General features: G+C 40.5%; 1 protein-coding gene across 2 annotated transcripts; it reads left to right on the top strand.

Moving 5' to 3' along the window:
* The first annotated feature begins 25 nt into the window (after nucleotides 1-25).
* atp2a2b (ATPase sarcoplasmic/endoplasmic reticulum Ca2+ transporting 2b) lies at nucleotides 26-25012 on the top strand. Of its 2 annotated transcripts, XM_027152673.2 has the most exons (21): nucleotides 62-291; nucleotides 424-592; nucleotides 1145-1162; nucleotides 1255-1337; nucleotides 3972-4073; nucleotides 6619-6757; nucleotides 14034-14114; nucleotides 16642-16727; nucleotides 16847-17311; nucleotides 18808-18896; nucleotides 19010-19112; nucleotides 19231-19362; nucleotides 19455-19574; nucleotides 20494-20712; nucleotides 21009-21344; nucleotides 21459-21679; nucleotides 21771-21973; nucleotides 22487-22572; nucleotides 22761-22894; nucleotides 22988-23105; nucleotides 23295-25012. In XM_027152673.2, the coding sequence occupies exons 2-21, from the start codon at nucleotides 475-477 to the stop codon at nucleotides 23562-23564; spliced, it is 3123 nt and encodes a 1040-aa protein (XP_027008474.1). In that variant the 5' UTR covers nucleotides 62-291; nucleotides 424-474; the 3' UTR covers nucleotides 23565-25012. The 2 variants fall into 2 exon arrangements, with proteins under 2 accessions (XP_027008473.1, XP_027008474.1); XM_027152672.2 differs by having other exon boundaries at nucleotides 26-592.
* Nucleotides 25013-25503: the final 491 nt, after the last annotated feature.

Below are 25503 nucleotides of genomic sequence, written 5' to 3'. Positions count from 1 at the left end.
CACATGCGGACACAGAAACGGGAGCGTATGCGGCTCAGTCGATGAGCGGAAAGAGAGAGAAGTGTGAGCGGCTTGCGTTAGTGGAACTACCCGGTATTCTGCTGTTCTTAGGAATGAGCTGAAGACGTGACGGCAGCTCACGATATATAGTTTTATGCGCATTAAAAACAGCGTTTTGACATCTTCATTAATTTGCTGTAGGTCCACGGGCTTGACACGGGTTCGGCTGAAACTTGCTGCGGCGAAGTAACGTTAGCTTAGCTTAGCATAGCGCTTAGCTTAGCATAGCAGGTAACAGTTCTCGGCGTTGTGTGTGTGCGCGCGCGCCGCACTGGACTCTGATAGCTATTGCTGCTAATTTATTTCTGAATCATTGCTTTTCTTAACCGTTTCTCGTATATTCGTTTTTTTCTCTTCACTAAGGATTAAAAGAACAGTAATAGCTTGTAGGTTTAAAAACGCCGGTTGTACGTTATGGAGAACGCTCACACCAAAACGGTGGAAGAGGTTTACAGCTATTTCAGCGTTAACGAAAGTACCGGACTCGGACTCGACCAAGTGAGGAGACAGCGAGAGAGATGGGGAGCAAACGGTAAGTGGCTCAAACGGCTAACTTTCTACCGGCTTATTTTAATGCCCGTGTGAGGGAGCGGAGCGGAACGTTAGTTACGCAAATGAACACCGTCACGTCTGTTCAGATGGATGTTACACCGTGGGTCTTTTTTAATAGCCTGACAATTTGGAACTAGAATTAGAAAACGGTTGAATAAATGAACGTTAGCTAATTGTGCGTTAGCTTATCGTTGCTGTGGGAAACGTACTGAGGCCTCGTGGTAACCGTTAAAAGACGAACCGAAAGCGGCTGACGTCATCGCGGCTCAGCAGAGCCAGCCGTGGTCTGTTCAAGATCATCGAGTTAAACAGTGTTGTTCAATTTACAAGACTGTCTTACTTGAAAGGAAGACATTTCAAAGTGGAGCTTTGTTGTATAGATGTAATGTATATTACTGTCCACACGTGATAAATACACTATTGTCTGTGATTGAACAAAAAAAATAAAAAAATAAAAGATTGCCATGCATCTAAACATTTTCTACTTTTTTTTTTCTCTGTCTTTTGGTGTGAATCCTTCCTCTACACACAGAACTGCCAGCAGAAGAAGGTAATCCTGTTCACAGGAATCTTTACTAAATGAATATCTGCAGCTAGTCTTGGTATCTGTTCATAATGAATTTGCGTTTCTTTTCTTCACAGGTAAATCACTGTGGGTGTTGGTGATCGAGCAGTTTGAGGATCTGTTAGTCCGGATTCTTCTTCTGGCTGCGTGTATATCATTTGTAAGTATGGCGTTAAATGTGTTTAATCACTTAAGTGCAAACACTCATGAAGGGTAGGTCTGGCTTTATGTTCTGTGGTCGGTGGGTGTGAACTACATGTAATTCGCTTGCACAGGTAAAGGAATACACTTAAGGGGTGTAATGTTACAGGATAATTTAATCCAGATTTGTGTATTCTTCTTTGTACAACAATAGGCTTACAATACAATTTTCTCTATGAAAGTACTACCCGTTAGTGTATTATGCAATTATCCATTAAATGTTGGTCTGTTTTATAGCAATTGTTATAGCAGCTATAAAAAAAGTTGTTCTTTCAACAGCCTCTCTCGCTCTCACTCTCTTGTTAATAAATACAGCTTTTCATGTTACTGAGAAATCAAAAAGCGCAAAGTCCTCTGACCTAAAGAATTTCCCATGGTAGAAAACGTAAAGCATTTTCCCTCCATTTTTTTTGTTCATGAATTCTATTTTCCTTCGAAAGCTGTACCTGAGACACGTCCATTAAAAAAAGTGTCCATTAATATAGTCGTTGACATATAGAAACGATAATGTATTGTGAAAAGCATGTAAATAAAAAAAAAATACTTGCCTTGGCTGTAAAGGTAAATTGTCAAAACCATGTGGTTATAGAAAGTGAATTCACACCTTCCGACCAATCAGAACATCAGGTCATCGGTGCTGTCTTGTAATTTTAACATTATAACATAATTTCATCAAGGTTCTAATTGATTAAAGGCTGAAGATCAGGCCAAATGTTTCAGACTGTGTTAACGAGGGCTTCAGCTGTGGTGAGTTACGCTGTCGGAATGACGAGCATGGTGTGTTTAAGAGGCCTTGGAAATCTGGAATGTTGTGAACAACATGGGTGATTATGTGCCTGATCCTCTGTGTGGCCTCAGTAACCTTACACTGCCAGTTTCCTTTTGCAATTCCGTTATCAGGACAAATGCTTTGGGGAGACGAGGAAGTCAGATCCACTTCTAGGCTGACAGGAGTAAGAGTAGCGTTTACCCCAGTAACCCCTCCATCATCTTGTATTGACATGCCCTTTGTTGCGTATCACAGCGAGTAGGGTGATGACAGCCTGGAATCTGGTCTGTAAATCAGTAGCATGGTGTTCCTTTCTTACTAGGTGTCCCACGGGAGTTTGCATCATACAGTCAGCACTTTGTGCCCTTTTACTGCCTGCTCCGCTTACTAAAGGGTGCATGACTGCAGTCCTCTCGAAAGCTTGGGTTGGCCCTTTTTTCCAAATTGACACATTGTGATGTGATGCCTCGAAATAACATCCCATCTGACTGATGCGGCTTGGTCACAAAGTCATTCGTTAAACAGGAGTGAAGTGTTACTTGGTTGTTTTTATATTTACGTATCGCATAGCTAGCTGGCTTGAAGGGATACATACAAGAGATGTTTTCAGTAAACTTGCACCCACATAATTAAAGATGCTACAATTATTAGTTCTTTGCTGCTAATGGTGGATAATTAATCCACAGAGAATTACTGTGCATCATTAGGAGTAAGATCATGCATGTATACACACGCGCGCACACACACACACACACACACAAGAAATTAGTAATATACTTGCCATGTTTAAAATGGTGCTAATTTCTACTGGATTAAATGCAGTAATTGTTTGTTTATTTGTTTAAGATGAAGTGTGTTAAGTTGAGCTGAGTGAATCACCTGAATAGTTAATTCTTGGATTGGACAGTGTGCTAAGCCAGAAAATACAACATGCTTGAAAGTCTGCATTAAATCAAACGCGCATATCTGCTGATATTTTCGTGTGCAGGTCTACATGCGCTGAAATACTGCTGTGTGCGAGGTGAGCAGAAGTGCATGTGTTTAAACCCAACTCTGCTCATTCGCTGTCTGATTACTTACTGCGATCTCTGTGAGCCTATTATTTTACCAGTGGTTCACGATACTGCTGGTCATCAGATCATCCCCATGTTCTCTTTTCACCCAGTGTGTGTGAAGCCACAAGTTTAATACTGATTATGAATTCAACATTTATTTCCTCTTGTTTTGAGAGTATGAGAAATTTCAGTCCAAGTATGAGGAATGACAGTAACTCGTGTATTTTTCTTTTTATTTATTTATTTATTTGTAGACAGCATGAACGGTTCACAGGACATGATTGAGAGTCTAATCTCTTTCTCTTGAAGATTAAATTGCTTTAAGGTTCACAGATAATTTCTGCAAAAAAGAAATAAATAAACAGCAGCCAGCTGTATGTTTTACACTATTAAGACCTGTAGCGGTTCATGTCGAAAATAAATACAGAGCAGGTTTGGCTTATTTTTACACTTGAGCCAATTTAAAATCAAATCAATTCTTCACTGCATTTGAGTCTTGCTCATGTTGTCTTCTAAGCCGATCTACACTATCACATTAAAAAGCTCACCAACAAGTTGTTTTGCTCTTGTATGTTATTACTGTGTTCTGACTTGCCCAAAGAACAACACACCAGCTAAACCCTGCATATCTTTATGGCCTTTCTGTGAATCAACTCCTGTCCATGTTTTGGGGTTTAAAGTTGACCATGAGCGAGTGCTTGGACAAGAACACAAAAGCCAGTGTGAATAATTATTGATCCAAGTTTCCTTCATTTCTTTTCTTTTGTAGGTTCTGGCCTGGTTTGAAGAAGAGGAGACCATTACAGCTTTCGTGGAGCCTTTTGTAATACTGTTGATTCTTATAGCCAACGCCATCGTAGGTGTCTGGCAGGTAAGTTTACCCTTTTTCTCTTCAATAAAGAGCGATTGAGGGCACTGTGGGTATTTTAAAAATAATTGTTCAGAAATAGTGGAAAAACCGGTGTCTGCCGCCTGAATTTAGGTTTTTGTGTACAGTACAAAAACGGAAAGCAGTACAGCAATACAGCAGGCATTTAGGACTTCATACCAGCCTTTTTTGTTATTAGTATATATTACTGTTGGGTTATATAAGTGTACTCCTTTTTCTTCCTGGAGAGAACATTCGTCCTTGCACGATTTGTTGTAGTATATTTAAAGAATAAAACTGTTGCTGGGTTATAGTTAAGTGAATAGTTGAATATATGAAGCAGCAACACTGAAATTGGTGTTTAGTATAAAAATAATAACCCATTAGAACAGGAACATTTAATACAATCTTGATGATTTGTACGCTGAAAAAAATCAGATCTGGCACCTTCTTGACCAATCAGATTCAAGAGTTTAGCATGCAGTTTTTATAACCAATATCTATTTTCAGCTTGTGTTTTTAAAATCTACATTTAAAGACAGGATTTTTGGCTTTATTAGAAGCCTACGTCTGTGGACAGTTTTTGCCATCATCTTTGTTAAGCAGTCATTGTGCTTGTTGTGTTTGTGTGTCTTTCTTCCTTTTTCCCCTCAATGAAACGGTCCTTGATGTGAAACGAAAGCTTATGGTGATCTCGTTTCTGCTCGTCTTAAGATAGCCCAGCATACAGCAGAGGGTCTTCCTCCTCTCAGTTGCCCTGAAACCCGGTGTCCCAGTTTCATTGGTTTAATTTTGGTCACTGATATCATGTGAGTAATTTTCAGGGTTAAAGGATGGCGTTTCTATGTGGCAATGAGAAAACGGTGTGGCTAACTTGGGGCATTCAGTCTTTCATGCACCAGTGAGGTTTCTCTGTTATTGATATGGAACTACTAAATTCATTCTCATTCTCACTCTACCAAGAAACAGACATTCAATTTTATTTGTGTTTTGTACGAATTGTCTCGTATGATTCCTCTGCCCCGATCCTACAGTCTCTCATTTCTTTAGGTTTCCACATGCAACTTTGTTTCCTAACTGTAAATTAGTTTGTTTACTCTGGTGGCATAGCTGTTAAGGATCCCGAATGCTCCCTATCATGGATTGGGTTCGATTTTTGGGCATGGAACTAAGTAAACACCTTGGGGTTGCACATCAGGCCCAAGCCTGGATAAAAATGGGACGACATCCAGAGTGAAACCTGTGCCAAATCAAGTGTGTGGGTTGAATTGTTCCCCTGTGGCGTCCCCTAACAGGAGCAGCTAAAAGAACAACACAAAAAAAAATTAATATGTACTTTTCAAATGCAAAAATGGAAGCATAACTGTGGTGTTGTCTTGGTCTGTCTTGCAAAGACACGGATACTTTGAAGGAGTGGAGTATACAGTTTAGCTTGCTATTATTTTTCATCGCACATAGACAAACTGTAACCGACTCGCTAAACCATGGTCATAGAATGGAGGGTGCTTCAGCATAAGGCTCATGAAGTGAATAAGTAGTTTCTGACAATGCATAACCACCTGGAAGTGTCAAACTCTCAAAGTATAGCTTTCTTAAAGAAAGCTTGTGAGGAACCAAGACTCGGAAACAGGAACCAGGGGACTCATGCTTTTTTTTTTTTCCCTCCAGATTTTGTTCACTTTTTTAAATTGAATGTTAAGTGAGTCTTGAGTATAAGAAAATGTGGCGTACACTTTTACATGTGTTTTGACTTTAACCCAAACCACAGCTCACAGCGACCCCAATAACGGAGTTGCATGCATTATATATATATATTCCTTTTACTTTGGCTACGCCTCATTTTAGGATTTTATCAGAATCCATAGATCTGGATATCGCTAGTACAGTGAGTGCCAGAGATGACGTTATCTGTTATATAAGGAAGTGTTTTTAAGAAAAGAAGTCTCAAGTATGGAACGATTACATGTTAAATGATTGCTAATTTACCCCTGATGCAGTGTTGGACAGGTAATAAAATCGTTAACTAGGCAGTCGGACAAATATCCTGCGGACTGCCTGGTTGCCTTGAACCGGTAGCTAAAATAATGTTTTTTTTTTTTTCTAGTATTTACGGTTCTCATAATTCAAATGAAGCCTGCAGAGGCATCTGGCCAAAAAAACAGCCAACATACAAGCCACCGTCAGCACATTTTTCACTTAAGGAATGATTGCTCTTTAATTTTGGAATTGTGAACAAGGGGGTTGAAACACTTCAAATGTGTGTGCTGTGACATTTACAGGGAGGAACCTATGCTTCAGGTTAATGGCAAACTTTTTTTGCCGTTTTTTTTTGTGGGCATATCATAAATGAGGCCATGATCAATGATAGCAGTGGTGTAAAGTTCATTAAAGTACTGTGCTTTGAGATAAGCACTAGAGGATTATATTCTTAATATCATTGCTGTAGCTATCGCACCCACAGTGCTCTCAATCTCGAATGTATGCCATGTAATCTGTTCTTTTGTTCAGTGATGTCAACGTATCTCTTTTGTTTTAATCATGCTGGCAGGAGCGAAATGCAGAAAATGCTATCGAAGCCCTCAAGGAATACGAGCCCGAGATGGGAAAAGTGTATCGTCAGGACAGGAAGAGCGTGCAGAGGATCAAAGCCAGAGACATTGTTCCTGGAGATATTGTGGAAGTGGCCGGTAAGAATATTTAATTTTCAGCATCTGTTGATATTAAACACCAGTCAGCGCACAGAATTGTGTAAAGCTGCCGTATTGCTGTAAGCAATGCCCGACTGCAGTCATCGTGCTGCCCGGACGGTTTCTGTAATGTCTGTGAGTGATCGAGTTACAGTTAGTTTTGTACTTTCCCTTGTTGTTGGTTCAACTGTCTTGATTGCTCAAGGTACGGGTGTGTGTGTGTGTGTGCTCTTGGATGACAACGTGCCTAGACATGTGAGAAAGACAAGGGACGATCAAAGCACTGCGTCACTGCTGCTTTGCATTGGTTGCTGTTATAAACGCTGCTTTGTTTAAAAAGGCTGCGCTAATGTTGCACAGAGAGAATCTGTTAATCCACCAATCCGGAGTATTCACATCAAGCTCTTACAGAGTTAACCGTCCTGTTCCACGTCCTCAATGGAAGTGTGGTCTACCATTTGAAGGGTTATCTACAATGGCTCTTGCACCATGCTGCCTTGTTTTGTACTATAATGCTTTATATAGAAGTGGATGAAATGAGTGATTTTGTTCTGTAATCATTTTAAAATAAAAATAATGAAATAGAACACTGACAATAATAAACCCAATAAAATATAGAATAAAAAATACACTGTAAAATAAATTATAAAATTAATTAAAAAAAAACAGTAAACTCAATGAAAGAAATAACAAGACTGTAATAGAAAATTCTTGAAGATTTTGAACGATCAAAATAGTTTTTTACCCTTTTCCTGTTATTGACGTCAGTGTTCTGGTCATTGTTTAAATGTTTCATTAGCTAGGATGCGGTACTAAACACACACGCACACACCCCTGCGCGCGCCTCTACTTTATTTTATTTTTTTTTAAACAGCATGACAGCATTGGATTAAATATACACCATGAATTAGATTTGTGAAGATGTCTAGGAAAAAAATTTGACAATCGAGCTTTGCTGTACATTTTAATCAGATTTTTTTTATTGGCTGCTTGCAATGTAGAGACTAGAGCACAAGTTATAACTGAAGAGGTGCAAAGTCTAGTCATGCTTCATAAAAGTAGATAACCGTCTAAAGCTTGGCTATTGAACTTGCTTGTGCCTGGTTACACCCAGTGAAATGTAATGCATGATTACATGTTTTTTTTGCAGACATTAGCGTACAGTTTTGACCAACAGAATGTTGGTGAGTTTTTTGCATAAAACACTGTTGCCACTTGATTTAGGTAGCCTTCTACATCCCTTACCCCATCCTCTCCAAAATAGGAAAACCATGTAAAACAAATGTAAAATCCTCACTTCAGAATTCAAAATAGTTGTGACAGGTTAAGGTAGTGATGTAAAAAAAAAAAAGAACATGGTGTATAAACATAATAGCACTTCATTAGCTTTGATTGAGTTCCACTGTATAAACAAATGCTTTAATTTAGTCGAGATCAATCTCACTTTGTAGTTTGTACACACAGCGGTCCAAAGTTAACCCAGTCCCAAGATACTTCTCCTCTTTTCGGTTGTATGTCGAATGCAGAAGAACTAATAACCCAGAAGCCACTTTTAATGTTAGTTACGTCTTGTCTTGATTTTCTTGTTTAAAAGACACATCTTTACTTTGTCTGGGGATGCGGAAAGGAGGGTGGTTTTGAAATGTAAAATAAAATCCATCGTTTGACCTCAGCATGCACGTATATATGAGACGGCGGCTTTCTTCAGTCGTAAATTTACACTTTAACAAGTCATAATCTATAATTTAACAGCAAATCGTATAAAGTATCCACCGACATGTGTAATTACAGCAGCTAATTAAGAAAAGGTTAAATGCACATGCATTTTGGTTTGCTGCAGCATACCCAGTCACTGTGGCCTTTTTTTGAGCTTCTGTGAGATTAGAAATCATTACATTGCTGATCTTTTCCCCATTCTGGGTCACTGTTGCATATAAAACATTACAGAAGTGCTTGCAAAGAGATGCTGGCTAATAACAGCTACAGTAGCAATGCCAGCTGAGCACAGGTTGCTCACAGGTGTACGAGGAAGGACTGCTTAGCACCAGATATTGTGAGCAGATACGTGTTCTGCAATCTGGAGGAAGGAAGAAGGCGAAGCTCTGGTTCTTTTCAACGACCCCGTCTCCTGCGTCCTCAGTCTGTCTCTCTTCACACGGATTGGTTGCCTCGGTCCTGCGTCATCTTCGCCTGTGCTGGGTGTTTGTCCGCAGTGAGAAGGAGACACTACGGTGAGAATCAAGAGAGGGAATTGATTCTGAACCCTCTGCACCGTCAGGCAGTGTGGTGTTAACCCATAGTGTTGCAAATTGAGACCAATTTGAAGGACAAAGAGGAAAAACAGAAAGACGGCTAGGGGAGGAAGAACAGAAAGGGTTCAGCATGAGAGGAATATTAAGTAGTATTAACATCGAGTACATTCTCACACACACTAAACTCACTAAAGCGTGTGTGCATGCACACATGCTCTTTTGTGCTTAGTGTGTCTATCAAGCATCTCTGAGAGTCATGGTCTGGGATCAGTTCCACTGTTTATCAAATTGATTTTTATTAAGGACAAAAGCTGATTTGAAATGTAACACCTCCCTGCGTCAGAGACCACAAATCTAGCGCTCGAGAGCTCCGATATGTCTGGCAGTCCTGCTGCAGATGGCGTCATGGGATTTTTAAAGCTGCTGTGACCTTGCAGGTTTTTCATCATACCTCTATGAAGGGAGACTAGTCACCTCTTTCACTTCACATTTTTCTCTAGACTAATTTCAACGTCGCGCAAATTCTGTTCTCAAGCTGTATGAGTGCATTGCGGCTATTCAGTGAAGAATTAACTAGGACCTGGCTTGCCTCAGTCAATCTGTCAACCCCCTCGACGCACTCATCCAGCATCAGCAGCTTATGGCACAAACGTCATCTCTGAATAGCTGAAAAGAGAAACTGCATCATTTTTTTCATCCCCACCATCCCTCCTACTCTAATGGAATGAGTCATCGGTTGAGGATCGGACTGCATCTTTTGTTTCCCATACTCCTCGCCGGCGGCATGACCTTGGAAGGTGATGATGGAAAAAGAAACCCAGCAGACCCCTCCCTGACGTTTGCTCTCCGAGCCTCCCACAGAGATGTACTTCTCAGCTGCCTCTCATACGCCTGCTAGCTGTTGCCTTGTAACACAATGCCAGTCCTGTTAGCTTGGGTTTCTCCCACCTGATCCACTGTTTGGCCTGGGAAGTGTCTCTGTCTTTGGTCATCTTCAAGACAGCTTCTATTACTGACCTTTCAGCCGAGTATCCTCCTGTCTCCTGAGATGGTACTCTAACATCCCATTCACTTTCTGTGTGGCAGATCAGCAGCTTAGTTTGAGAGGAAACTTCAACAGTAGGTCTGAGTGCTTGAGAAACGTGTAAATTGTATCATAAAGCAAAAGAGAAGAGATAAGACATGCCAGGATTGTTTACACCATGCTTGTTCATGGGGGCCATTGATAGTCCTCTGACCTTGAGGTGGTACTTTTTTATGGATAATGTAATAATTGTCAGATTGGACCAACTGTATATATCTATGGCTGTAAATACTTGCACTTGTGCACCAAACAAGAAAATTGCAAGCTATCAGATGCTTAGATCTTTGAACGTGACTGCCAATGAATTTTATATAATGTCAAAATAAAAACGAACATCGAGGCTGAACTTATTAACCAAAACATGAAAACAAGGAACAAAAATATATCCTATTGATCAAATCAGTCTGTTTTCGGTATGTTTGTAAAAGATATATGAAAAAAAAACAATTGAATTCCTAACCAAAGTTTGTTCAAGATTTGTTCATTTTGTGCATGTAAACATTTTCCTTTGCTGTCATTAACCTACTGCAAACATGCAACACTGGGATGCTTTAACTTGTGGTGTTTGATTCCAGTAAGAAAGCAAAAACAACAAACACGGTCAGGAACTGTATGTTTTCTAGAGAATTTCTTCAGAAAGGTTCATGACCTTTTGGAAAACGATCTCACGTCTTTGACCTCAGTAGCTGTTAGCGCAGCGCTTTATTGCGTTTGGGCTCTGGAGGGATTTGGGAGCGAGAATTGACGAGTCCCCAACCAAGCCAGCAGGAAGTGTCTGTGCACGGTGTCACAGTTTGGTGACCTTTAAAAGGGTACAGGATGTGCTGGAATTATTAAAGAACTGACCCCATGATGACTTTGTCTGAGAGAGAGTCTTCATTAACCCCTTTTGCCATTCTGCAGCCGTCTGTTGGGTTGCATGCTTTCCCCGTTAACTGCAAAAAAAACTTTGGTTGGTGTCTTCTCAACTGTATTATAAGAAATAATCCATAATAGGCTATACAGTTATAGGGCAATATTTTAATGGAGCTTTTCACATCAGAAAACCTGACACTGGAGACTCCTTCCAAAAATACTCACAGTAACAAAAAGTTTAACCTGTTTATATGATGTTTCTGCCATACAATCAATGATCTACTAGAGCAAGCATGTTCATATAAACCTGATTTTTGCCTTGGAAAATTTATGGCTACCATCTGACCAATCAGAACGGAGTCTTCAGCAATTCGGTTATTTTTTATATCAATCCCCACTGTTAGGAGCATGTTTTGATTGTGTACTGGCCAGGCTTTAAGCAACAACACAACCCTGTCGCAGAGGCACAGCAACATGCAACTCTTCCTGAATTTGAGGAATTAATTAGCAAAACAGATGGCCACTCTCCTCCCTCTTGAATTCTAAGCAGGTTGGGTTTGATCTGCAGTTTGTCTTTGCGGACTGGTCTCTGGACTCAGAGGCCAAATTGGACCTGGAGGACAAGGATGTATCTACTTAAGTATTGTTGGTGTGTGTGGGTGGGTGGTCTGCCTTTGTGGTCCTCCTTAGTGCATAAGGAGCACATAAATGGGTTATGTGCTAAAAGGTTTAAACAGGAAAATAGGCAGCTGCAGCTTTTCCATCAATGAAAAATGTAATTTGTGCAGTTAGTTAGTTATTTAATCTGTGGACGCTAACAGAAACAACATAGTCAAAAAACAAAAATTCTTTTCAAATACAGCTGCGGCTTCCTGGGTGTCTTTTTAGAACAGCCGTTTATTTTTGTTTTTGCTGTTTCCAAGAAAAATATTTAGCTCCCATTTTAGAGACCATACAAAGACAATCCATTCAGAGGATTGTTTCTGATTTTAAAGTTCATTATGGTCACTGACATTCATCAATCATCCATGTGCTCATTCAGAAGTGACTAAGAAAAAACCCTCTGGTTTAGTTTAAAATCTTGATTTCATGTTGCTTCTGTACTGTGGTTAGGAAGTCTTCAACAGTGAAATGCCGTATGTCTTGCCAGCCTGTGCGCTCTGTCGTCTCCGAGAGTCGCTCGCTATGCTACCGCTTTCCTCGTTCTGCTCTGTCTCACTTCTGACATACGGTTCATTAACGTCTTTGCATGCGTTCGGCGCAAGGCTTTCTTTAACCGATAATGAAACAATTCTGCAATATATAACACCCTCAACTATAACATTAAATCTCGCACTTCTTTTTATATCCTTTGCGCCACCTCCGAAATAAAATCATCCTCCGAATTATGTCCTGTCCCATTAAACAGCACCTATTTCTGGTTGCCACCCGTCATCGCATCACCACCCTGCCCTCGTTTCTAACAGTGCGTGTCCCAATCAAAACCAGTATGCAAGCTCTGCAGAAATTTCCTTTAGCGCCAAGAAGGTTAGGCTGCCTGACACTGCAGTAAAGGTAAGCCGGGGTAAAAGAAAATTGAGTGTATATGAGCATCATGGCCAATGTTGAGAGCCTGTATCTGATTGCACACTGAATCGATTGGCAATTTTTTACCTACAGCATATAAAATTATGACGCTCAATAGTGCAGTACAATTATTATTATTATTATTATTATTATTATTATTATTATTATTATTATTATTATTTTTGGCTGGTTGCCAGAATTTAGCTACAGCTTTACCTGATGGGTTCGCTCAGACAGCCGTGCAATTTGTTTGAAGCGTGGTTATTTGCCTGAGTGAATGGTTAAGTCTGTGCAAGCTATTGACACTTTCAGCTGTTTCACAACCCACATTATAGCTCTGTACACCACTGCCCCATTTCCCAAAAGAGAAGTGCAATCTCCGTTAAGTGGAAGATCGAACGTCACCCGGACGCTACCTTTAATTCCACATCATCTCTTACTGCTGCTAAATTGCTGTCATTTGAGATTTATTCAAGGACTGTTCCTTCTCCTTGTCTACTTAAACTAGGTTACACTAGTGTCTGACCTTTTTCCAACTTGAGCTATATATTGGGTTCATGTTCCACATTTGTTCATTTGGTTTAGAGGCATTTTGAAGACACTGTATTTTTATCAACAGGACCACAAAAAAAAACCATGTGTGATATCTTTAGCACTCCCAGAGCCCCACTAGATGCCCTCATGAGTCTCTACGAACGAGCTTTAATTCTGACTTTGCTCAAACACTTGTTCAAGTTTGGCCTTAAGCCAGCTCATTGAAGCATTCTTCATATAACTTAACGTTTATACATTGAGTGGTTTATACATTGTTTAAGTGAACACTCTTGTGTGACTCATAAATGTCAGTCTTACAGATTTCTTTAAGAATTAGATGTTTACATTATTTTTTTTTCTTTTATAAGCAGTCTTGATCCCTCTCATTTTGTGGAAAGAATGATTCACAAGCTATTTTTAGCATTTGCCTGAGAACGCTGGAGCACCATTAAACCATCTCAGCCTTTTTTTTTTTGCAAACTCTGACTGGTTAAAATGTGGTGTTTGTGTTTGCGATATTTTCCAGCTTATGTTTTTTTTTTCATCATTAGCAGATTCACAGTGAGAGGACTAAAAAGATCTAGGAGTTGAACTGAAAGTTCTTTAAATTTATGCATTTAATTCATAATATGGTCAAATCCGTTATTTGAAACAACCTCACAGGACACCCAGGACTCGCTTGGTGGTTGACGCCAGCTTGGGCTTAACATGCCAAACGTTATGCTTTTGTAATGTTAAGTTCCTATGTTTTTAATGCCTTGAGTGCCTGCAAGGCTTATAGTGGTCCTCATTAAGAGTGCTGTCTGGAGACATGCCACCTTAGTTGGTGCTTGAGATGAATAATGTATAATGGAAGCACTTCTCATGTAAAGAAATTGATTTAGCGATACCAAAAAGTTGGTTATGGAACTAATCACTATTAACACCATGTTCCAGGTTTTAAATTTGTGCTCATTTCTGACGGCATGATTTGTTTCCTTTCTAGTGGGTGACAAGGTTCCCGCAGATATCCGCCTAACCTCCATCAAATCCACCACGCTAAGAGTGGACCAGTCCATTCTAACAGGTAAGATCTGTTGATCAATTCCCCACAGTTTTAACAAATAACGTCACAAGAAACACGTTTTGTTCACGATGTGAGCAATAGTGTTTGTGAATGAATGTGCACCAGCACAAGTTGCATGTTGTATTGGTGATGACTGATGTTCATAATTAGAGGAAAAATAAATAACACTACCAAGGAAGAAACATGCAGTTTTCCTCCTGGGATTCTAACCCTACTTGGAGGTCTGGAGCTCAGAAAAGGAGGTGTGTGTGTGTGTGTGTGTGTGTGTGTGTATAAACTGTTCGGTGGGGCATAATTTTGCTTCACTACCTTAATTGGTAACAATTCTGCATAAGGTCCATTTTTGGGAATTTAGTTTTATTCTTATTCTTAATATTCTTTCATGACAAAACATGCTTTTTAGATAAATTAGATAACTGCATATAAGATCTCTCGCTGGTTGGGCCTTGTTGTTAGGCAATCAAGAGCCAAGTGTAATGTAAGATCGTGATAAATGAATTGAGTACAGTATTTTCCGCACTATAAGGCGCACCGGATTATAAGGCGCAGTCCCAATTACGGGGTCTATTTCTGTACGTAACCCATACATAAGGCGCACTGGATTATAAGGCGCATGCTAAAACATACGGCCTACAAAAAAGGTAACAGAAGCAAAACAGTGAGTTTAGTTGAACTTTATTTTACTGTTTAACAATACACACACACTTTTTTTTAATCGATCTTCTCCCACAAATCCATCAAAGTCCTTATTTACTGTGTTTTCTTAACTTGGCGCAGTACATTTTCTTGCTTCCTCCACTTCCGAACCATAGATTCATTGATGTTGAATACTTTCAGCTGCTCTATTTCCATTTACAACCGTGTAACTGATAGACTGTAGTTTGAATTGTGCCTCGTAAGCATCTGATTTTTATTGGCGGATGGCAAACCAACTTAAGGTGCATTTACCGCCACCTACTGGACTGGAGTGTGGAGCGCATAATGGTTAGGAAGAAACAAATGTTTTGCGACATACCGGTAGTATACCTATCGGAGGCGTGGCGGAAGTAAGCGTACGTACTGTACGTATTACGTAATGTCCTCTGATTGGTTTATCTCTGTAGTGTATGTATTGTGTCCCTGTATCAGCGGGAAATGGTCCGACAGTCAGTCAAGCGGAGCGCTTACCAAAGTCGCACAACAACATTTTTACAGATTTTTGGAACTCGGTGCACACACAAGGCGCACCGATTTTTGAGAAAATTTAAGGCTTTTAGGTTTGCCTTATAGTGCGGAAAATTCTGTACACTTTTCTTTTTACTGACATTACTCTGTTAAACTGCAGATCCTAGTTATAGATACTTCTGTGTCTTTAATGATTTAAAGCTCACTTTTTAAGAGAGTCTGACCTTTAAGTAATATTTATATTATAATCTGAGTGCAGTCTGGAAAGCTCAGAAGACTGTACGTGCACGCACACACATAGCGTCGCTGTCAATTTAACATTCTTAGGTCAAGAAGGATTCTAGACTCTAGACCAGTGATGCTGGGCTGTTGGTGATTGAGATTTAAAAAATTGATAAAGCCCTTATTAAAACTGGTCTAGCTCATATAAAATTCGGTGAGTTTAATAACAGGGTGTCTGTGTGGTCGTTCTGTAAAAAGTATCAAATCAATTTTGTGAAAATTATAGTCGGGGGGTGTGGGGGGGAGCTCAGCTGGAGGTATTACATTTTTCATTTCACTAATTTATAGAAAGTACTAAGGCAGTAACATGAAAAATAATGTCGTTTTGCAGATTAGCTTGTAACGTATTCCTGAATGAAGCAGTTAAAATTCTGCTTATTTTCTTGAGCATTGAGCGAGAATCTGTTTAGCTGAAGGTTGACATACAGGTTTAAACGCCCCCTAATGACCGTCTTCGACTGTTGACTGAAAATACAGTAAGCGATGGTTTGTGTGGCAGCCTGGGGAATTATTTGGCACAGATGCATGCTTGTAGTTTGTCAAAGTGAAATGTGGTTGATGGCAAAAGTGGAAGCAGGAGAAAATCGCTTTTAAGGACGTCTTTCCGCCTGGAGCAAAGGAGCATCACGGATGTTTTGATGGCCAGTATCAGATCACAGACTGAGCTGTTTGTCCATTCATTACAGCTTATCACTATCCAAAACTTCATCGAAGCATGACCGTAACTGTGGGAGGAAGGTTTATGCAAATCGACTGTTTTAACTTTTGTGTTAACTGCTTAGCAAAAACTTCACTGACCTGTACAGAAAGAAAGCGAGATAAAAGAAACATTTATTCTTTTCCCTTTCGGCCAAATGATTCTTTTCCGTGACATTTGTTATTGCATCTGTATACACGATTTTGTGCAGCTTTGTTTTGGTTAAAAACACTAAATTAAATTTAGTGCTACCTGCAATTACCCTGTAAAAGCTTTTGTGTTGGATATAATGCAGTTGAGCCGAATTGTCTATAAGAACAAGAGCCAAAAAAATAAACAATTGCAGTTTCACCATTTTGCTGTCTGATTTGTCTTTCTGTGTAGGAGAGTCTGTATCAGTCATTAAACACACAGACCCAGTGCCTGACCCACGTGCTGTGAACCAGGACAAGAAGAACATGCTGTTCTCTGTAAGTGTGAAGTAACAATGCATGATACCTTCTTCTCAGGATGTCTGATCTGTGCGAATCTTGTCCTAATTAATTCTTAGGTGTTTAAAAAATGGATATTTTGTGCTGTGCTTTGACAGGGCACCAACATTGCTGCCGGTAAGGCTGTGGGTGTCGTAGTGGCCACGGGCGTGAACACAGAAATCGGCAAGATCCGTGATGAAATGGCCTCCACGGAGCAAGAGCGTACGCCGCTGCAGCAAAAGCTGGACGAATTCGGAGAGCAGCTCTCCAAAGTCATCTCTCTCATCTGCATCGCCGTGTGGATCATCAACATCGGCCACTTCAACGACCCGGTGCACGGTGGCTCTTGGATCCGCGGTGCTGTCTACTACTTTAAGATTGCCGTGGCTCTGGCCGTAGCCGCCATCCCCGAAGGGCTTCCCGCAGTCATTACCACCTGCCTCGCGCTGGGCACGCGCCGTATGGCCAAGAAGAACGCCATCGTGCGCTCACTGCCTTCCGTAGAGACACTGGGCTGCACGTCGGTCATCTGCTCAGACAAAACTGGCACCCTGACCACCAACCAGATGTCCGTGTGCAGGGTGAGGAACATACTTAAACATTCTATTTTATCCAAGCATTCGTGTACGCAGTGTGGAGGTATGTGTGGCATAATGTTAGAGAAATAATATAATAATTAGTTGTTGATGTGGTGTGAAGCACTCACCTCACGATTGCTTATCATTACATCTTAACCTTGTGGAACGTCTTCAAGACTTCCTGATTACGCAGCTCTAAATAGTTTTAGTAGTTCCCGTTGCTTGTCAAGTTACTAAAAATTCTGTAGCCTCCTGTATGGCAGAAAGCCCTTAGAGCTGTCGGACTGATTTTCACCTTAATCACAAATGACCACTTGCAAACCTTCAGTATCATGAATTCAGCACCTCTGTGTTTCCGTAGTGGTTGAATGATATCAAATGATAGTTTATTAACAAAAATACACCCACTCACCTCCAGACCACATTGATTTGGTTTGGTGTTCAGTAATCTGATCCTGTGGTGATATTTCACCGCTGGTTGTATAAGGTAAATTTTATACTTAAGTTGAACCGAAGCTAAAGAAGCATGCTTTGGACAACAAAAGTGCCATGGCATGTCGAATCAAATTCTTCTGGAATAAATTATTTTTAAGCAGCCATTAAACTCCAGATACAGCAGTTCCTATAATGACCTTGTCTCTTGTAGCTTGTCAAAAGTGTTATCCATCAATCCGTTAATCTGAATAGTTTAAAACTTGTTCATCCTAATTCCCAGTCTCTCTTTACCCCTTTCCGTATGTTGTCGGACCCGCCCTTCACCTCTTCCAGCCCCCTTTTTTTTTATCCATCATTTCTCTTTGAATGCTTATCAGTATGCCATAGTCAGTTACTTGCAGTGGTGTTGCATAACCCGACCTTGTGTTTCAGAGCTCTGTTTTACTTCAGGTATTTAAATTTGTGCTCTAGATCTGTGCTGTAGACTGCAGTCGTGCACTTGTGCAAGTACGTGACAGGTCTTGCTCCTCAGGATGCTGTTGTGACCTGTCAAATTAAATTAAAATACGTTTTAGTATAAACGATCTATCGCCGCTTTGCAACCGACGTGAAAGGGTTAGGATTTTGTCAGAAGGAATGTCGGGTTGCTTTATTTAAGCATGATGGCTAAAACTGAGCATTAGTCTGAGAGAAGAACAGCACACTAAGTATTTATTTGGAGTTGTCTTACTCGAACCATTCACAAGGCACCTCTTGGATTTGCCAGCTCCGTGCTTTTACTCTGTCGTGTTTTTCTTTATTCTCTCTTTCTTCCTCGCTGTTTGGCTGTATCTCTATGGTGACTTTGCTGCTGTGTCCCAAGGCTCTGGTTTTCCTCACCGGAAAAATCCCAGTGCCAATTTGGCTATTAACCAGAATACGTTCTTGTTTTCCCGTATCTTTTAGTCAGTACTGACCCCTACATGACCCCATAAGTTTTTGTATTCCCAGGATAGCGCGCTTCATGTACGTCTGTGTTTTTATGCGCCATCTGCTGGTGATTTGACACTGTGTGTGTTTCTCAGATGTTCATCGTGGACCGGGTGCAGGGAGACGGCTGCTCTCTCAAAGAGTTCACCATTACCGGTTCTACATACGCTCCTGAAGGACAAGTGTGAGTTACGTTTATTAAGTCTAGGCAAGCACACAGGAACATATTCTCCTGTGATGTAACTTGATTTAAAGAGCTTTAGATCATTTTTTTAAACACACTTTATATATGCTTAGATTTCATGATGGGAAACCGGTGAAATGCTCCAAGTATGATGGTCTGGTGGAGTTGGCAACAATCTGTGCTCTGTGCAACGACTCCTCTCTAGACTATAACGAGGTATAAATATAAATTAAGATTATATTTGACCTACATGTCTTTGTCCTTCCCTTCTCATACGTATACTGGTATTTTTTATTTAATTATTTCCTTTTTTTTTTTTCCTCCTTCCACCCAGGCCAAAGGAGTGTACGAGAAAGTTGGCGAGGCAACAGAAACGGCTCTTACGTGCCTGGTGGAGAAGATGAACGTGTTTGACAATGATCTCAAAGCCCTCACCAAGATAGAACGTGCCAACGCATGCAACTCTGTAAGCAGTCGTTTTTACATTTCTCCCGAGTGTGTACAAAGGATAGTAAGTTGTATAGTCGGCTAATCGTATGTTCCTGATCTTTGTCTCAGGTTATTAAACAGCTGATGAAAAAAGAATTCACGCTGGAGTTCTCACGGGACAGGAAGTCCATGTCTGTGTACTGCACCCCCAACAAGGCACGCTCCGGCCTCGGCAAGATGTTCGTCAAGGTATGCAACTTCTGTTGTTACTTCAAGATTACGACCGATTGATGGTTATGGTCTCCGATTAATTGACTACTGGCATTTAATTATGCGAGTGCTTTTAAACCAGATGCCATTCCAAATGTTCCCATTTCATCAGCCATCATCTAGTTGTGCTTAGATAACTGTGCTTAGATGTAACAATTTGTTTTGTAAGAAAATGAGGAAAAATGGTACATGGACAGTCCATAAAGATTCTATTTTGAGTGTTTTGAGTTTAGAAAATTTTCCCCCTCCCTGTTTTCCCATGCTTTAAATCATGACTAAGCTTACGACTGGCTTTATAATTAGCACCAGGAACATAATTTGTATGCACAATATTATTATTATTATTATTATTATTTATGTTTATTTTTTTGCATGAATTCCCCAGTGTTAATTGTGTTGTCTACACACACACACACACACACACACACACCCTACTCTATTATAGCTTCAATCTCTGATATATTCCTGTTGTCTCCCAATAGTTTTCCTGACCTCCATTTCTGTCTATTTTAAATTAATGATCATGCCCAGGGGGCTGCTGTTAGATTTTTCCCCCACCTTCCTCTGTAATCAGTGCATCAGCAGGTTGAACTAAAAAATCTTTTTTTTTTTTTTAAATATATATATATTTAATAGATGCTGCTCCTGATTAACCAACGACCATTCTCGCTGATGTTGAGCATATAACATGAAACAATATTCAGCTCATTTAGTTTTCCCATTAATATTAGAATTTTTGTTGTTCTAATCCATGAGAGAAATTAGAGCCAGACTGTTTAGCACTCAGCCTAGCCTTAGACTGATCTTGGACTGTTTTAACCAGAAAACATGTCGAATTATTTTTGTATTTGCTTTTAACTTGTCTATTGATTTTTATATATTTGTTTTGTTTGTGAAGGGTGCGCCAGAGGGCGTGATCGACAGGTGTACACACATCCGTGTGGGCAGTAATAAGGTTCCCCTGACACCAGGCATCAAGGAGAAGATTCTGTCCGTGATCCGCGAGTACGGGACAGGACGGGACACGCTGCGCTGCCTGGCCCTGGCCACGCGAGACAATCCCATCGGCAAAGAGGAGTTTCGGCTGGAAGAGTCATCTCGCTTTATCGAGTATGAGGTGAGAAACTGAACTGTATGAAAAGGCCTTAGGTTTTCAATTCTTACAGCTTGGCTTTAACAGGTCTTAATTGTAAATATTGAAATATTGTGTGACTTGCTCTCTATTTACCTCAGCATGTTTTATGGTATAAATAAGATTGTTGATGCATGTCGATCAGGGTTTCCTTTGCACTTTATTTTACCCCAGAAATAATTGTACTGGTAAGAGTATTAAGAAATCATTGGCAAATAAAAAAATGCTTAGAAATATACAACTGACCATTTCTTGTGTGTTTTTTTTTTGGTCCTTTGCAGACTGATCTGACATTTGTGGGTTGTGTGGGCATGTTGGACCCTCCCAGGGCTGAGGTGGCCGCCTCTATTAAACTGTGCCGCTGGGCAGGCATCCGGGTCATCATGATTACCGGTGACAACAAAGGCACAGCTGTGGCTATCTGCAGGCGCATCGGTATCTTTAACGAGAACGATGACGTTTCGCGCATGGCATTCACAGGCCGCGAGTTTGACGATCTGTCCCCTTCGGTTCAGCGCGAAGCCGTGCTCAGTGCCCGCTGCTTTGCCCGTGTCGAGCCTTCACATAAATCCAAGATTGTGGAGTATCTACAGTCCTATGACGAGATCACGGCCATGGTAATTGGTTCTGTCTTAATTATATATACTAATTAGCGATAGATCTTTGTTATAATGACTTCCTACATCCATATACGACAGAGTTTTTTATAATCTTGCTGTTTCCTATTCCAGACTGGAGATGGTGTAAATGATGCTCCTGCATTGAAGAAAGCTGAGATAGGCATTGCGATGGGATCGGGCACAGCAGTGGCGAAGACTGCCTCAGAGATGGTGCTGGCTGATGATAACTTTGCTACTATTGTAGCAGCTGTAGAAGAGGGGCGAGCAATCTACAACAACATGAAGCAGTTCATCCGCTACCTCATTTCCTCCAATGTGGGAGAGGTGGTCTGGTAAGAACAGATATGTTTAATATCCCGATCCTCTGATGTACTTTCATGCTGTAGAACTGAGAATGAACCCCTTTTTATTTGACTGATGCAGCATTTTCCTGACTGCGGCACTGGGATTCCCCGAGGCGCTGATCCCGGTGCAGTTGCTGTGGGTTAACCTGGTGACAGACGGTCTCCCTGCCACAGCCCTTGGCTTCAACCCTCCTGATCTGGACATCATGAGTAAACCTCCCCGCAATGCCAAGGAGCCCCTCATCTCTGGCTGGCTCTTCTTCAGATACCTGGCTATTGGCTGTAAGTGCATTTGATATCCGATTTCATTTCACAGCGAGTCCAAGGGTGAAAGCACGGATCAGAGTTCTTTCTACCTCTTTTGTAATAAGCAAACCATGCAGAGAGACAAATATTGCGTACTGTACCGGTTTATAAGACATACTTCCTAGGTTTCAACAATGCTGTTGAATCTTCCCATCTAATTTGTCATTTTTTTAAAATTGTAATCGTTGGCAAATTGCTGTGGTACACGATGATGAAAACACATCAGACATGCTCTTATATTTACATTTACGGCATTTAGCAGACACCCTTATCCAGAGTGACTTGCAACTGAGCAACTAAGGGTTAAGGGGCCCAGCATTGGCAGCTTGTTGGACCTGGGGTTTGAACTCATGACCTTCCGATCAGTAGCCCAACACCTTAACCACTGTGCTACCACATCTCTTATTGGAAGACTCATCAACTTCAGATGAATTCAGCAGCTACACATATGTACAGGAAGGATGACTGTGTTGAATCTGTGTTCTGTAGGCTATGTTGGTGCTGCCACAGTTGGAGCTGCTGCTTGGTGGTTTATTGCTGCTGAAGATGGACCAAGAGTCAGCTTCTATCAGCTGGTTAGTGCTTAGAATTTATCTGCAACCTGTCGGTGTTCTTGTACATTACAGAACTTTTCTAATCAAGTTCATGGAAATAACGTAATTGTATTTAGTTACTAAAATAAGCTATGTTTTGTTCTCCCTGGCTGTTACGGGCAAATTGGATTTAAATTCCTAATGATTTTTTATTTTATTTTATTTTGCAGAGTCACTTCCTCCAGTGTGGACCAGAAAACCCAGAGTATAAGGGCATTAATTGTGAGGTGTTTGAGTCGCCTTACCCCATGACCATGGCCCTGTCTGTGCTCGTCACTATCGAGATGTGCAATGCTCTCAACAGGTCAGTACAAGCACTTTTTTTTCAGATTCCCACAGAATTATTTCCTGTCTGATTCATGATAGAATTTCTTATTGGTGTCACTGTGCTTTTCAGTGTGTCTGAGAATCAGTCTCTGCTGCGCATGCCCCCATGGGAGAACGTATGGCTACTGGGCGCTATCTGTCTATCCATGTCCCTCCACTTCCTCATCCTCTATGTGGAGCCTCTACCGGTACGAGCTGCACTGTATTTAACCGTTGGTTTAAGAGTTACAGCACTGCGCCTGCAAAAACTTAATGAAACTTCTAACTTCATAAATTCATTCAAATGATCATTTGCCCTTGGCCCCTTATATTTGTTTTGCAAAGTGTCCGCTCTCATATTGATCTCTCTTTTCTCACCTTTCGTCTGTCGTTCTCAGATGATCTTTCAGATCACACCGCTGAACGTGACCCAGTGGCTGATGGTCCTGAAGATCTCTCTGCCTGTCATCCTGCTGGATGAGGTGCTGAAATTTGCAGCCAGGAATTACCTCGAACCCGGTAAAGATTTGGACATGCCCACGGGAAAATCATGCTCGTTCAGCGCCTGCACCGAGGGCATCTCCTGGCCGTTCGTGGCTCTCTCACTCCCCCTGGTGCTCTGGATCTACAGCATCGACACTAACCTGTCTGAAATGTTCTGGTCCTGACTCATCTGAGCACAGAAACACAAATCCCACCCCTCCCTCCCTTTACTCAGTGTGTAGATAGAAGTGTGTGTGTGTAAGTGTGCCTGTGCACCAGTGAACGTGCACCAGGAGGACCGCGTTAACACAAGCATAACAATAATATAATAAATGTAACAAAATTCTTTTTAAAAACCATGTCTAGCGGGTATGGAGGGGACCACATAGAGCTGAAGTCTTTAAGTATTAATGACCATTATTCCCACATCTGTGGATGTTCTACTGCTTTGGTCTTAAACGGTCATTTTTTTATTTTTTTTTGTTATTTTGCCTTTTTTTTTAGTTTTTTAAGAATTTACATTTCAAAGTAGAAATACTAAATTCATTGTCTTGAATTTTTTTTTGTCCTCCCTTTCAGTGCATGAAGAAAAGCTCTATGATGTATACCAAGTCTGAACACTATTTTATACAGATCATTTGTTGTTTTTTTTTTTCCGAGGGTTAATTTTAGGCAGCCGTTTGACTTTTCCCCTCCTCTCCTCCTTCCTCCTGTATATTTTCACGAAGCCATAACACACAGAGGCGATAACACTCATTTTCATTCTGGTGTAAGGATGCTTTTGTAATAAAATGGGTTTAGGTAGTTTGTCAAAATGCACAAATCTGTCAAAAAAGAAAAAAACAAAAGCGATGCACATCAACAGAATCCAGTTTGAGCGTCCTATACACAGCTGCCTGAACATAACCAGGGATACTAGGAAAGCTGTTTACATATGTTTACTGTGTCCAGTGTGAATGTTTGTTTGAAATTTCCAGAGCAGGGGCACAGGAGTATAGGACCGGTGGGTGGGTGTGAACACATCGGCTAAATCAGATCCTGAAATGGAAGCTGCATGTTGTGTATCCTGCATGCATTACGTGTTTGTTTTTCATTTATTTCTCTGTCTTCCCCTTTGTATAATAATAAGCTCCATTTTGGTGTTTTTTTTTATTAATATATATACCATAATTATTAAAGCCAGTTTTTCTGCACTGGGCAGAGCACAGCTACCTCAATACAGTCTGATTAGTTTCTCGCCTCACTGAGCTTTACACGTCCTGTGTATGACCTTATTGCTTTGAGGTGTGCCCCCTTGGCTTGTGCAGAAAATATATACGTCAAATAATTCTGTCCCTGATTTTTTTTTTTTTTTTAAGGATGTATTCTTTTTTGTATTTTTAATTGATTTGACTTGTATTAACTTAATTTAGAAGTGTTTGGGGTGGGTGATTCATGGATGTAAACGTGTTCATGTACGGCGTAGGGTTGGAGACAAAAGAAAAAAATGTTAATACGATAGGATTATTAAATTTAGAACATGGATTTTATGATGCAATACCAAAATGTTTCACTCTCCCTTTTTTTTCTACTTCAACAAAATACACTCATGGACCATTTGAATTAAAACAACAGTGCGTCTCTCTCTATTTTATTCTGCCGTTTTTTTTGTTTTTGTTTTTAAACAGATATATTTCTATGTAGAGTTACAGGAATCAATTATACTTGAAATAATGTACATACAATAAGAAGCTAATGTTTGACCAGGCAAGTACAAGCTGAAGAGCTAGCTTGTGTTACTGCAGGAATCTGTCAGTTTGTACATAGCACATGTACCGATTTTACATCACAGATTGAGGGTTTAGCGAATCCTGTCGTAAGCCTGATACTTGTTTATGAAAAGCTGTCGTCATTACATGCCACACGAAGCATGTCACTGTGCTGTGTGAGTGGCATTGCCAGTGTTGGTATCTAACAGCTCTGCTTTTCCCCTTCCTTATGCCTTCAATGGGCGAGTCCTTCAATGAGTGAGTATTATTAACATGTCTTTATTAATATTAACCATGCTACTAAGTTAAAATGTTATGCAAGGATGAAGACACTTGTACGGTGTGCAGTTGTTGTAGAAAAATGATCAAGGACCGA

This window comes from Tachysurus fulvidraco, chromosome 21, assembly GCF_022655615.1.
Source record: "Tachysurus fulvidraco isolate hzauxx_2018 chromosome 21, HZAU_PFXX_2.0, whole genome shotgun sequence".
NCBI classification, from domain to species: domain Eukaryota; kingdom Metazoa; phylum Chordata; class Actinopteri; order Siluriformes; family Bagridae; genus Tachysurus; species Tachysurus fulvidraco.
Note: the sequence above shows the minus strand (reverse complement) of the source record. Positions and strands in the feature narration are given on the sequence as shown.

What these genes read in the sequence shown, in the direction of transcription:
- atp2a2b (XM_027152672.2), top strand. Translation starts at nt 475, where the DNA reads ATGGAGAACGCTCACACCAAAACGGTGGAAGAGGTTTACAGCTATTTC. An exon ending in TACGCTCCTGAAGGACAAGT is followed by an intron (nt 18,897 to 19,009) that starts GTGAGTTACGTT and finishes ATATATGCTTAG; the next exon opens with ATTTCATGATGGGAAACCGG. An exon ending in ATGTGCAATGCTCTCAACAG is followed by an intron (nt 22,895 to 22,987) that starts GTCAGTACAAGC and finishes TGTGCTTTTCAG; the next exon opens with TGTGTCTGAGAATCAGTCTC.